At 48.8% G+C, this 13,918-nt stretch overlaps 1 protein-coding gene across 1 annotated transcript in view; it reads right to left on the reverse strand.

The window, feature by feature from the left end:
- LOC121283083 overlaps positions 1 to 8,445 on the reverse strand; it is a 52,157-nt gene extending 43,712 nt beyond the window's left edge. The window contains exon 1 of the mRNA XM_041197165.1: positions 8,260 to 8,445. Within this exon, the coding sequence (XP_041053099.1) occupies positions 8,260 to 8,371 (112 nt within the window). The 5' untranslated portion in view covers positions 8,372 to 8,445. The remainder of the gene's footprint in view (positions 1 to 8,259) is intronic.
- Positions 8,446 to 13,918: the final 5,473 nt, after the last annotated feature.

The following is a 13,918-nucleotide window of genomic DNA, read 5'->3' on the forward strand; positions in this document are numbered from 1 at the left end:
CACCTTCAGGCCGTCAGCCCTGACAGTGAAGGGGACAAAGGATCGGTCAGCCCAGTTCCCAAAGAACCGGTCACAGATGTGGATCAGTCTGCGTGCCGACAACGGATCCGAGCAGAAGATGGCGACATTGTCCATGTACAGGGAGGCTTTGACCTGAGTACCTCCACTGCCTGGGATCGTCACTCCTCTTATGTCCGGATCCTTCCTGGTGGACTCAGCAAAAGGTTCTATGCAACACAAAAACAGGACAGGGGTGAGAGGGCAGATTTAATAGGAAAGCTATCTGATTCCCACCCATTGATTGAGACTGCGCTACTGATATTAGTGTAGAGCAGTTGGATCCAGTTGTGGATTCCCTCCCCAAACCCCATTTTGGAGAGCACATCCATCATGTAGGTGTGCAATATTCTGTCAATGGCCTTCTCCTGATCCAGGCTGATGAGGCAGGTGTCCACACCCCTGTCCTGTACATAGGCAATCGTATCCCTGAGCAGCGCGAGGCTGTCAGAGATCTTCCTGCCGGGCACAGCGCAGGTCTGGTCAGGGTGGATCACCAATTCCAAAGCGGACTTGACCCGACTGGCAATGACTTTGGACAGAATCTTATAGTCCACATTCAATAGTGAAATGGGTCGCCAATTTCTAATTTCCTCCCTTCCCCCTTGTGCTTGTAGATGAGGGCAATGATGCCTTTCCTCATGGATTCCGACATGCTACCGGCCAGAAGCATACTCTCATACACTTCTTGCAGGTCTGGGCTGATCCAATCCCACAGAGCTGAATACAACTCAGCTGGTAAGCCGTCGCTTCCGCGAGTCTTACTCTTCTCGAAGGACTCAAAGGCCTTAGTCAGGTCGTCAGGAGTTTGTGGTTTCTCCAGGCTCTCCCATGTACTGTCATCGAAGATCTCCATGATAGAGGACAGTAAGGACTGGGAGGCCGTGCTGTCTATGGGCTTCACGTCATACAATCCAGCATAAAAAGGATTTGCTGATCCTCAAAAATGTCGGACTGCGATGACTTTATCGAGCCGCCTTCTTCCTTCAGGCTGCTGATCACAGAGCTCTCTCTGTGTACGTTTTGGAAGCAGAAACAAGAGCACATCTCATCCTGCTCCACGGAGCGGACTCTGGACTGGAAGATGATCTTGGAGGCCTCTGAGGCAAAGAGCAAGGCTTGTTGGCTCTCCACCTCTTGGAGGTCCTCCTTGATATTGAACCCCATCAACTGCAGCTGGAGCAGATTCTGCATGTTTTTCTGGAGTTGGGATATTTCCCTCTGTTCCTTTCTAGCTTTCTGGATACCTTTGAGGATGAAAAACCTCTTGACATTTCCCTTGATCGCTTCCCACGAATGTGTTAGGGACTCAAAGAGGGGTTTCACGGTTCTCCAAACTTTGTAATCCCTCGAGCTCCTCAATGTTCTCTGGGATCAGCAGTTGCACGTTCAGCTTCCAAGCCCCCCTGCCAACCCTCTGGTCTTCCTGTAAGCAACAGTCAGCCAGCAGCAGGCGGTGGTCAGAGCAGAACACCGGCTTGATGTCGGTGGATCTGACTGTGAACGTACGGGACACAAACAGGAAGTCTACCCTGGAATGGATGGACCTGTTTGGCTGCGACCAGGTGTATCTACGCTGCGCTGGGTTGCTGAAGACATCGTGCAGCTTGGTATCCTTAACTGTTTCCATCAGGGATCTGGACGTAGCGTCCAATCTGTCGGCCCTGCTGGATCGTCCAGCCACATCGATGATGCAGTTGAAGTCACCGCCCAGAATGATCGGCCTGGAGGTTGCCAGCAGCAGTGGGAGCTGCTGAAAGACCGCCAGCTGCTCGCCCTTTTGTGCCGGGGCGGACACATTAATTAACCGGAGTGGAGCATTATTGTACATTACGCCTGCGCTTGGCCTAAATAGCCAAGTGGTTATCGTCCTGGGTTTGTAACCCCAAGATCAAGAGTTCAAATCTCACAATGGCCAACTATGAAACAATGTAACTTCATCTGAATAGGAACAGATGGAAACGTGTTTGTGCTCGAAAGAGTTACATCTTACTCGAAAGAGATACAACACAGGTTCTTGGCTTGGCCTAAATAGCCAAGTAGTTATGGTACTGGGCTTGTAACCCCAAGATCAAGAGTTCAAATCTCACAATGGCAAAACTATTGCTACCGGGGAGATGCCCCTTTCGTGGCGCAGGGCCGTGATTGCCCTGCTGCCGAAGAAGGGGGATCTCCGCCTTCTTAAAAACTGGCACCCGGTCTCCCTCCTCAGCACGGACTACAAAATCTTCGCCCGAGCCATGTCTTCTCGGCTCGGCACCGTGCTGGACCACATGATCCACCCTGACCAGTCCTACACCGTCCCGGACCGAACCATTTATGATAACATCCATCTGGTCCGGGACATCATCCACCATTCCCAGAGGGCTGGTCTGTCGAGCGCCTTCCTGTCTCTCGATCAGGAGAAGGCGTTCGACAGGGTGGATCACGAATACTTACTCGGAACTCTGCGAGCTTTCGGGTTCGGGACGCATTTTGTCGCCCGGATCCGACTTCTGTACACTGCCGCGGAGTGTCTAGTGAAGGTTAACGGGTCCCTGACGGCGCCCCTTCGCTTTGGGAGAGGGGTACGTCAGGGCTGCCCCCTGTCTGGCCAGTTGTATTCTATTTGCGTGGAGCCTTTCCTGCGCCTCTTGCGGAGGAGGTTGTCGGGATTGGTTCTGCGCGGGCCGGGCATCGGGGTGGTCCTTTCGGCTTACGCCGATGACATGCTCCTTATGTTTAGTGACCCGGCTGACCTGCGGAGGATGCGCGAGTGCCAGGAGGTCTACTCTGCCGCTTCTTCTGCCAGGATCAACTGGGGTAAGTGTTCTGGACTCCTGGTCGGTCAGTGGCAGATGGATCCCCTACCCGAGGAGCTCAGGCCTTTCACCTGGAGCAGGACCAGCCTCCTCTACCTGGGTGTCCATCTCTGCCCCGCTGAGGAATCCTGGCCGGCAAACTGGCAGGAACTGGAGACGAAAGTCACCGCTTGCCTGCGGCGCTGGACAGGACTGCTCCGAGTGCTATCTTACCGAGGTCGAGTTCTGGTCATAAACCAGCTGATCGCCGCCATGTTGTGGTATCGGCTGGTCACTTTGACCCCTCCCCCGGACTTTGTCACAAGAATCCAGAGATTGTTAGTCGACTTCTTCTGGGACAAAAGATTGCACTGGGTCGCTGCCGAGGTTCTGAGTCTCCCGCTTAGGGAGGGTGGTCAGGCGCTAGTGTGCCTACGCACACAGGTGGCGACTTTCCGCCTTCAGACCCTGCAGCGATACCTCTACGTTGAGCCTCCTCCTAGATGGTGTGCCCTGATGACGTATTTCTTCCGTCAGGTGCACGGCCTGAATTATGACGTGCAGCTCCTGTTTATAGAACAGCTGGGCCTCGGTGGCTCCTTGCAGGCGTTGCCCGTCTTTTACCAGGACCTGATCAAAGTCTGGAAAGTGGTCGCCTCGCGACGCAGCTCTCCCCCGTCAGGAGTAGCGGCTATCGTCAGAGAGCCGCTGCTCAGGAATCCGCCCCTCCGTCCTTTTCAGTGGTTGGCGGAGAGGAGGGCTGTGGCCGCAGGGGTGACCAGGATCGGGGACGTGCTGGGTGGCGGAGGACTGGGCTGGATGCTCCCGCAGGAGTTGGCGCGACGCGCGTCTGTGAGTGTCCAGGTCGCAGCCGATGCCATCCAAGACCTGAGAACGGTCGTGCTCGGACCCGACGTTATTTTGGGTCTTGAGGTGGCCCAGGTGCGCGGTGGTCTTCCGTCTGAGCGTTCCCCTGTTCGGACGGAATTCCACATTGGCCCCAAGCCCCGAACCCTCCCTCGGGTGCTGGTGCCCCGCAATATGAGCCGCCTCGGGGACATGCCCTCTGTGCCTTTTGGCACAGGCAAAGAGGGGCTTTTTGTATGGACTGCTGCTGCACACCTTCCATTTTCTCGCCCTTGTCCGTCGACCGGACACGCCCTGGCGTGCCTTGTTGCCGTCCGGCGGCGGAGGCTCTCGATGGGAGGCCCTCTACGGAGGTGTCCTCCCCCTTTCTATCGGGGACCTGGGTTGGAGGGTGTTGCATGCAGCAGTCCCTTATAATAAGAGGATGCATAGGTTCACGGACTCTCAGGACACATGCCCTTTTTGCGGTCTTGTGGAGTCCGTGGACCATGTATACATAGGGTGTTGTAGGCTGCACTCCCTTTTTAGTTATTTGAAAAACCTTTTATTGATGTTTTGTTTGCACTTCAGCCCCATGCTCCTGATCTATGGACACCCGGTGCGGAAGGGGGTCGGGAAGGAGGAGGACCTCCTCGTGAACCTGCTCCTGGGCCTGGCCAAGTTGGCCATTAACAGGTCCAGGCAGCGGGCGATCGACGGGGGAGTCCCGCCCGATTGTTTGTCCCTCTTCCGCGGCTACGTTCGCTGCCGGATGTCCCTGGAGAAGGAGCACGCGGTGTCTGCTGGCACTCTCGAGGCCTTCCGTGCTCGGTGGGCACCGCGGGGACTGGGGTGTTTTGTTGACCCCTTTAATCACATTTTGATTTAAAGTTTGTAAGTTTCCTTTAAACTTTGTTCTTGGTTTTACAGCTGACCTGAATTAGGGGCTGTGCCTGATTTATCCCAATTTTGTTGATTTGGTTTTCATTTAAAAGATTATCAAGAGTTCAAATCTCACAATGGCAAAACTATTGCTACCGGGGAGATGCCCCTTTCGTGGCGCAGGGCCGTGATTGCCCTGCTGCCGAAGAAGGGGGATCTCCGCCTTCTTAAAAACTGGCACCCGGTCTCCCTCCTCAGCACGGACTACAAAATCTTCGCCCGAGCCATGTCTTCTCGGCTCGGCACCGTGCTGGACCACATGATCCACCCTGACCAGTCCTACACCGTCCCGGACCGAACCATTTATGATAACATCCATCTGGTCCGGGACATCATCCACCATTCCCAGAGGGCTGGTCTGTCGAGCGCCTTCCTGTCTCTCGATCAGGAGAAGGCGTTCGACAGGGTGGATCACGAATACTTACTCGGAACTCTGCGAGCTTTCGGGTTCGGGACGCATTTTGTCGCCCGGATCCGACTTCTGTACACTGCCGCGGAGTGTCTAGTGAAGGTTAACGGGTCCCTGACGGCGCCCCTTCGCTTTGGGAGAGGGGTACGTCAGGGCTGCCCCCTGTCTGGCCAGTTGTATTCTATTTGCGTGGAGCCTTTCCTGCGCCTCTTGCGGAGGAGGTTGTCGGGATTGGTTCTGCGCGGGCCGCGCATCGGGGCGGTCCTTTCGGCTTACGTCGATGACGTGCTCCTTATGTTTAGTGACCCGGCTGACCTGCGGAGGATGCGCGAGTGCCAGGAGGTCTACTCTGCTGCTTCTTCTGCCAGGATCAACTGGGGTAAATGTTCTGGACTCCTGGTCGGTCAGTGGCAGATGGATCCCCTACCCGAGGAGCTCAGGCCTTTCACCTGGAGCAGGACCAGCCTCCTTTACCTGGGGGTCCATCTCTGCCCCGCTGAGGAATCATGGCCGGCAAACTGGCAGGAACTGGAGACGAAAGTCACCGCTCGCCTGCGGCGCTGGACAGGACTGCTCCGAGTGCTATCTTACCGAGGTCGAGTTCTGGTCATAAACCAGCTGATCGCCGCCATGTTGTGGTATCGGCTGGTCACTTTGACCCCTCCCCCGGACTTTGTCACAAGAATCCAGAGATTGTTAGTCGACTTCTTCTGGGACAAAAGATTGCACTGGGTCGCTGCCGAGGTTCTGAGTCTCCCGCTTAGGGAAGGTGGTCAGGCGCTAGTGTGCCTACGCACACAGGTGGCGACTTTCCGCCTTCAGACCCTTCAGCGATACCTCTACGTCGAGCCTTCTCCCAGATGGTGTGCCCTGATGACGTATTTCTTCCGTCAGGTGCACGGCCTGAATTATGACGTGCAGCTCCTGTTTATAGAACAGCTGGGCCTCGGTGGCTCCTTGCAGGCGTTGCCCGTCTTTTACCAGGACCTGATCAAAGTCTGGAAGGTGGTCACCTTGCGACGCAGCTCTCCCCCGTCAGGAGTAGCGGCTATCGTCAGAGAGCCGCTGCTCAGGAATCCGTCCCTCCGTCCTTTTCAGTGGTTGGCGGAGAGGAGGGCTGTGGCCGCAGGGGTGACCAGGATCGGGGACGTGCTGGGTGGCAGAGGACTGGGCTGGATGCTCCCGCAGGAGTTGGCGCGACGCACGTCTATGAGTGTCCAGGTTGCAGCCGATGCCATCCAAGACCTGAGAACGGTCGTGCTCGGACCCGATGTTATTTTGGGTCTTGAGGTGGCCCAGGTGCGCGGTGGTCTTCCGTCTGAGCGTTCCCCTGTTCGGACAGAATTCCACATTGGCCCCAATCCCCGAACCATCCCTCAGGTGCTGGTGCCCCGCAATATGAGCCGCCTCGGGGACATGCCCTCTATGCCTTTTGGCACGGCAAAGAGGGGCTTTTTGTACGGACTGCTGCTGCACACCTTCCATTTTCTCGCCCTTGTCCGTCGACCGGACACGCCCTGGCGTGCCTTGTTGCCGTCCGGCGTCGGAGGCCCCCGATGGGAGGCCCTCTACGGAGGTGTCCTTCCCCTTTCTATCGGGGACCTGGGTTGGAGGGTGTTGCATGCAGCAGTCCCTTATAATAATAGGATGCATAGGTTCATGGACTCTCAGGACACGTGCCCTTTTTGCGGTCTTGTGGAGTCCGTGGACCATGTATACATAGGGTGTTGTAGACTGCACTCCCTTTTTAGTTATTTGAAAAACCTTTTATTGATGTTTTGTTTGCACTTCAGCCCCACGCTCCTGATCTATGGGCACCCGGTGCGGAAGGGGGTCGGGAAGGAGGAGGACCTCCTCGTGAACCTGCTCCTGGGCCTGGCCAAGTTGGCCATTAACAGGTCCAGGCAGCGGGCGATCGACGGGGGAGTCCCACCCAATTGTTTGTCCCTCTTCCGTGGCTACGTTCGCTGCCGGATGTCCCTGGAGAAGGAGCACGCGGTGTCTGCTGGCACGCTCGAGGCCTTCCGTGCTCGGTGGGCACCGCGGGGACTGGGGTGTTTTGTTGACCCCTTTAATCACATTTTGATTTAAAGTTTGTAAGTTTCCTTTAAACTTTGTTCTTGGTTTTACAGCTGACCTGAATTAGGGGCTGTGCCTGATTTATCCCAATTTTGTTGATTTGGTTTTCATTTAAAAGATTATCAAGAGTTCAAATCTCACAATGGCAAACTATGAAACAATGTAACTTCATCTGAATAAACAGATGGAAACGTGTTTGTACTCGAAAGAGTTACATTACGTCTGCTATGAGGAGGCGCCCGCCCACCGCCTCCTTAACCTCGTAGACGATGAAGTTGCCTCCCCGCAACAGAATACCTAGGCCGGAGGAACGTGAGTCGTTTCCTGCTGACCAGATCGATGGCCCATGGGACCACCATTGTGACCATTGCCTGTAGGCTTGAAGTTGTTTCACTTAAAGTTGCACTTTTCAGGAATGCATCTACAACTTTGAGAGGAATTACTGTATATCCACAATGCCACATCACTTCTTACTGCACTGCCTGTTTACCAAACTGTAATTTTTGGAACTCTGGGAACCACTCGACATAACACAATTAAATTAAATACCCACTTAATATGTAGGAGGGCTTCAGTTATTTTCAATATTCATTCACAGGCTGTAAGTGTCACCAACAAGGCAAGTATTTATCGCCTTGATGTGTTGGTGGTGGGCCTTCTTATTGAACTACTACAAGCATTTCAATACAACTTAATGGTTTAGGCCACTTCAGATGGCACTTACAGGACTCACATTGGGACAGGATTTCTTCACTGAAGGTTTCGTTGAGTATTTTTACGACAACATTCAAGGTCATTTTTGACCACACTGGCTTTTTTATTACAATTTTTTAAAAAAACTACTGAACTTATTTTGTTTGAAACTAAAAAATGGCACCACAGCAAGACAATGGGCGGGGCTGGACTCGTAGAACATATAATATCCTAAACGTTTCCACAGAAATAGACATATTGTTAATCACAAGGACTCACTATAGCATACACATGCGAACGTTCTAAAACTGCTTGTTTAAAGTATTCAGTTCCCGAGAAGAATTATATGGAAAATACTTCTGGTGGGGTTTAAGACTCCATTTTATCAATCAGGTTTTCTTTTTTAATAACACAATTCACACGGGAGAACTCAGCACCGGTCAGTTTATTTACCTGTCGGAGAGCCACACCACACTGTGAGCAGAGCCCATACCAGGAATGAGCTCCCCCCAGCCCAAACCCTCGACTGACGATGGTTTATTTCGAGCACATTTGCTGCAGCCATTACGCGAAATAAGAAAAGACAACTTCACTTTCGATTTCGCATTCTTAGTGATCACGTGGCCAATTAGAAGACCTGCTGCAACATTTCCGCACTGCTTATATGTTTCAATACTGTCGCCTCTTCGACATGTTCTTGATAAGTCAGTTCAACAAAGATGTTTCGGGTAAAAGCAAAATACTGCGCATGCTGGAAATCTGAAACAAAAATAACAAAAGCATGTTTTTCCTTAGTAAAGATGTTTCAGGGACGGAGGCTTTGTGAAGTCCTTACACAACTCCCATACTTGATTAAAAAGCAAAATACTGCAGATGCTGGAAATCTGGAACAAAAACAAAAATACCTGGAAAAACTCAGGTTTTTCTGTGGAGAGGTATACAGTTGACGTTTCAAGTCCCTATGACTCTTCATCAGAACTAAGACATGTAGAAATGAGATGAAATATAAGCTGGTAGAAGGGGGTGGAACAGGTAGAGCTCGATAGGGGGCCAGCAATAGGTGGAGGCCAAGAAGAGACTGCCAAAGATGTCAGGCAAAAGGACAAAGGGGTGTTGATGGTGGTGATATTATCTAAAAGATGGGGACGTTAAGGGAAGCAAGCTAGTGGCAGATGGCCCCAGTGCAGATGGAGTGGGGGGAAGGAATCAAATTGGGCTAAAAGGTGGAGATGAAACAATAGATCGAAATAAATTTAAAAATAGGAGGGAAAAAACTATAATGTGAAAAAATTATAAATTATTGAAAAAGGGAAATCGGAAAGGGGGTGGGGATAGAAGAGAGAGTTCATGATCTGAAACTGTTGAACTCAATATTAAGTCTGGCAGGCTGCAAAGTATCCCTCTCCGCAGGTGCTGTCAGACTTGCTGAGTTTTTCCAAGTATTTTTGTTTTTGTTCCCATACCTGACCTTGTCCACATGCCATAACCAACTTGTGGAGGGAGCCACAAATGATCCGAATGACCTAACACTGGATTTCCATTTACCACCATGAAATCAATCATTTTTCTTGTCTGCTAATCGTAATCAAGTCCGTTTTTAATACATTTGTTTGAAAGGGTTTGTTTGTCACCATAAGAACCAGAATCATTGAAGAACAAAACTGATCAGTATAAATTGCTGAGTTGTTGCAGGCAGCTGAGGGAGGTACTGTGAAATTGATGAAAAAGCTGTTGAACAAATTTATTTTAGAAGAGCATGTGCCTGAAAACTGGGGAAAGCTAATAACTATTATCATCTTAAAAGGAGACGAGTAAACACAGCAATTACAGAATAATCAATTTAAGAAAAGCCTTTGGCAACAAAGTTGGAAAAGATACACTGAAATGAGACTACATGAAGAAAAAAGCTGTTTTTAGACCAGGGTGAAATATTATAGATCAACTGTTTATCAAACAGATTTTGCAGAAATTTATAGAATGCAATGTTCATTATTACAACAACTTCATAGATTTTAAGCAACAACATAGCACCTTTAACTGAATAAAACACCCCAATTTGCTTCACAGGAGTACTATCAAACAAAGTCTGACACAACTACGTAAGGAGGCTTAGATGTAAAAATTGATCCAAGGGTTTTAAGGGGTGTCTTAAAGGAGGCCTTACATGGTGCAAGCTGTTAGGAGATAAGGAATGTCCTAAGGATGTATGGTCAGGCTGATAGAAAATGTATGTAACAAGTCACTGAATCTTCTCAGCGTGTATATAATTGTAAAGGAACTGTTTATGTCAAGCGTTCACAAGCTATGGTGTGAGTAGCTTCTTCTTTGGGAGGTATGCAGATGAAATTGCCCAGTGATGGTTTTGAAGTATGATGCAAATAATTAACCATTTTCTTATCTAATTTTTAAAAATTCATTTTTTAATTGTGTTTTACGCATTTGTGCACCTGTAAAAGAAATAAAAGGTTTGAATATTTCTTGCTAGATATTAGCTCTGCCTGTTGTATTTTTTCCGAAGTGTAAGGGAAACAGCCTGGCTCACAGTCGGGCTGACAGCTTTGTCTCTGTCCCACTGATCATCAGTGAACCCTCAGCTTGTTCTATGAGTTTCCTTGAGCAGGCCGGCGGTCTCAACAGAGGACCTGTTCTCTTCCAAACTACTTGGAACTGGCAAGGCTACCTGAAGCACCACATCATTGAGAAGGAGAAGACCATCACTCATATTTATCTGGTCATTTGCCCGGAGAAGCAAGACCTCTAAACACTGGCACTTTCCTGGGAACACAAGACTTGCAGGGTTCAGAAGGGCAAAATCTAAGTGCGGGGGCCTCCAGCATATATTGCCCATTCCTAGTCGCCCTTGAGAAGGTGGTGGTGACCTGCTTTCTTCAACCGCTCCAGTCCATGTGGTGTAAATACACCCACAGTGCTGTTCAGAAGGGAGTTCCAGGATTTTGACCCAGTGACAGTGAAGGAACGGCAATATATTTCCAAGTCAGGGTGGTGAGTGATTTGGAGGGGAGCTTCCAGGTGCTGGTGTTCCCATCTATCTGCTGCCCTTGTCCTTCTAGATGGTAATGGTTGCAGGTTTGGAAGGTGCTGTCAAAGGAGCCTTGGTGAATTCCTGCAGTACATCTTGTAGATGGTACATACTGTTGGCACTCTATGTTGGTAGTGGAGGGAGTGAATGTTTGTGGACAGGGTGCCAACTGCTTTGTCCTGGATGGTGTCAAGCTTCTTGAGTGTTATGGGAGCTGCACTCATCCAGGCAAGAGGAGAGTATTCCATCATACTCCTGACTTGTGCCTTGTAGATAGTGGCCAGGCTTTGAGGATTCAGGAGCTGAGTTACTCATCACATGATTTCCTTCCCTAATGGACATTAGTGAACCAGTTGGGCTTTTATGACAATCGACAATGGTTTCACCTTTGCCATTAAACTTTTAATTCCAAATTTTTATTGGATACAAATTCACCACAACTTTATGTGACAGCTAAAGAAGGCTAAAGGTATTTTGGTTAAAAATGAAAGTGAGACCAAAATGTGGTTTGGTGATAAAGGTCACACCATCATCAGGACTCAGCATCCTGCCCATTGCAATTGCTTCAATGGCATATGTTGTTGGCAGAAGAGAATACTAAATATGGCAAAATCTCTGGATGATTAGTTAGCTGTGAGACAGGACCATTGAGAAATATAAAGATATAACATTGGATGCAAGACTATTGCCTGACCATTCATTCTGAATCAGAGAAAGATTTTATGCTTAAATAAACCATCTGCAATCTGGGCTGCACATTGAGAATTTTTATTTGGAGTTGAACGAAAATCAGACTTTTTTTACACTCGACATCCAGTGGGGTAAAAGCTTTATTCTAGTTTGCATTCATATCAGTTTCCTGAGCATGATGGATGCTTTCACAATGCTCTAAGCATCAGGTCCACTGTCTGCTGACAGCATCTCAAGTCCAGATAAGATTATTAAGTCCAGGTGCAGCCTTTTATAAAGTTAAGACCTGCGGAGGCAGGAGCCCTGGTAGCTCGACAGGGAACATTGAATCCTGCTCCAAAGAGTTCTGGCCAATCAGAGGCTGGTAGTTTTCCATTACTGGCAGCGCAATCAGGAGTGGCCACTGCTGCTGCTAAATTTACTTGAGCCTTCATCAAGGTTCATTATTGGATCCCTGGAGAAATTTAAGTGATGGTGGAATGGGGGTCGCAGGGTGGGGTCGCCGGCAAGGGGAGTTGGGTGTGGTCAGAGGAAAGAGCAAGGGGATGGCTGGCAAGAGGCACCCCACTTCCCAAAGCCAGGACCCTCGATCAGGCACTGAGTGTCTCTGAACGAGGGACTGAGCCTCCTCCACAAGGCTTTTGGTGGGTTTACTTATTGGCCTCCCTTGCATGGTGAGACCCTGCTCACTGTTGGCTTTAATTGGGGACAGGCAGAAGGCTCTCCAACCTGCGCCCTCCAACTCGATCAAACAGCACCTCTAGGCTCGGAACATACCTCAGTGGTGAGGGTGTGGAGGGAGGTGGGAGTCAAATTTTGCACGTTAACTCTGTTTCTCTGCACAGATGCTGGTTGAGATAATGTGTGTTTCCAGCCTTTTCTGTTTTTACTTCAGATTTCCAGCACCTGCAGTATTTTGCTTTTGGATTTATATCGTGGCTGTAATGTAATAAAACATCTCAGGATGCTTCACAGGGACAGATGAATGGAGTTTGAGGCCAGGACTGAAGACAATGGATTTAGTTTTCCCAACATTCAAGTGGAGCAAATTTCTGCTCTGCCTCGAGAACCAGAGGTACAGAATTAAGATAATTGGCAAAAGAAGCAATGGCAAAATAAAGGAAAACATTTTCAAGCAGTGATTGGTTAGGACCTGGATTGAACTGTCTGAGAGTGTGATGGAGGCAGAGTCAACTAAGATTTTCAAAAGAAGATTGGATCATTATCTGAAAAGAAAAAAATTTGCAGAAGTGGCAGCTGGTGAACTGCACCTCAGAGGGCCAGCACAGATATGATGGACTGAATGGCCTCCTGTGTTATCACCTTTCTACATTTCTATGATTCTATTTAATGCGCAGAATATATTTTACATTTACAAAGCTGGTCAACACCTCTCTACCTTTTAAACAGTGATAGGATTTCAGGCTGATTATTAGTCGATTCTCAGCGTAAAGAAAAGACCAAATATGTGACCATTTAGAACAGACTAAAACGTAAAAGTTTCCACATTGAAATTCAGTATTGCTTTAACAACTCTTGCATATAATAACCTAAGAATGATTTCCTTCAGAAAAATTAGCTCAGCCATCTGAGTGACTAAGCTGATTTACAGAGTTAATACTGATTCTCGAGAACCGCCTAGTTCCCATTTGATGTTGTCCTGAAATATCACTAAGAAAAAAGGCAGAAGTTGCATACAGGAACAACCCTTAAAGGGCTACAATCCGAACTTAAATAGATACAGCCATTTGAAGGACATGAATGTAATGTACAATGTGATCTTTTCCTACCATAATGGAACGATGCGCCTTTAAGGATGCATCCACACTATAATTGTAATGTTGCGGCACATGGTTTCAACTGATCCTGTGATGATCTAGGCAAATATAGGGAACCCATTTAGTGCTAAAAGGGTTAATGGAGAAATTGAATTATATGCCTAGGCCTAAGAGAAAAATACTGCAGCCTTGAGAACAATGCCATCTTGTCTGACCACAGTTGTAGGATGAGCCCTGAGACATTCCAGTTTGTTTTTTCTCATGCTGAACGTAATCAGGATTGTGGTAAGTATTTGCGTAAGCACCACATCTGCTGTGCTGGGAATGGAAATTTACTGAAATATGGATTGGTCAGTTAACTTATGCAAATAAGTGGATAGGTTTGTGCAAAATTTACTGATTGGCTGTAAAAATGAAAAAATGGTACAATAGCTCTCATTGTATTATCTCCCTTATGCACAAGTAATAAATGGGGTTTCTATGCATTAATGTTGCCTTGGTGTGATTAATCTCTGACAATCTGACTACCCTGACATTAGAGCAAAGAAGTAGATTCACACTGCTTCACTTCAAATTCAATTTGTCTCTTGACAACCAATTTACT

The sequence above is a fragment of the Carcharodon carcharias genome, chromosome 10, assembly GCF_017639515.1.
Source record: "Carcharodon carcharias isolate sCarCar2 chromosome 10, sCarCar2.pri, whole genome shotgun sequence".
Classification (NCBI taxonomy): Eukaryota; Metazoa; Chordata; class Chondrichthyes; order Lamniformes; family Lamnidae; genus Carcharodon; species Carcharodon carcharias.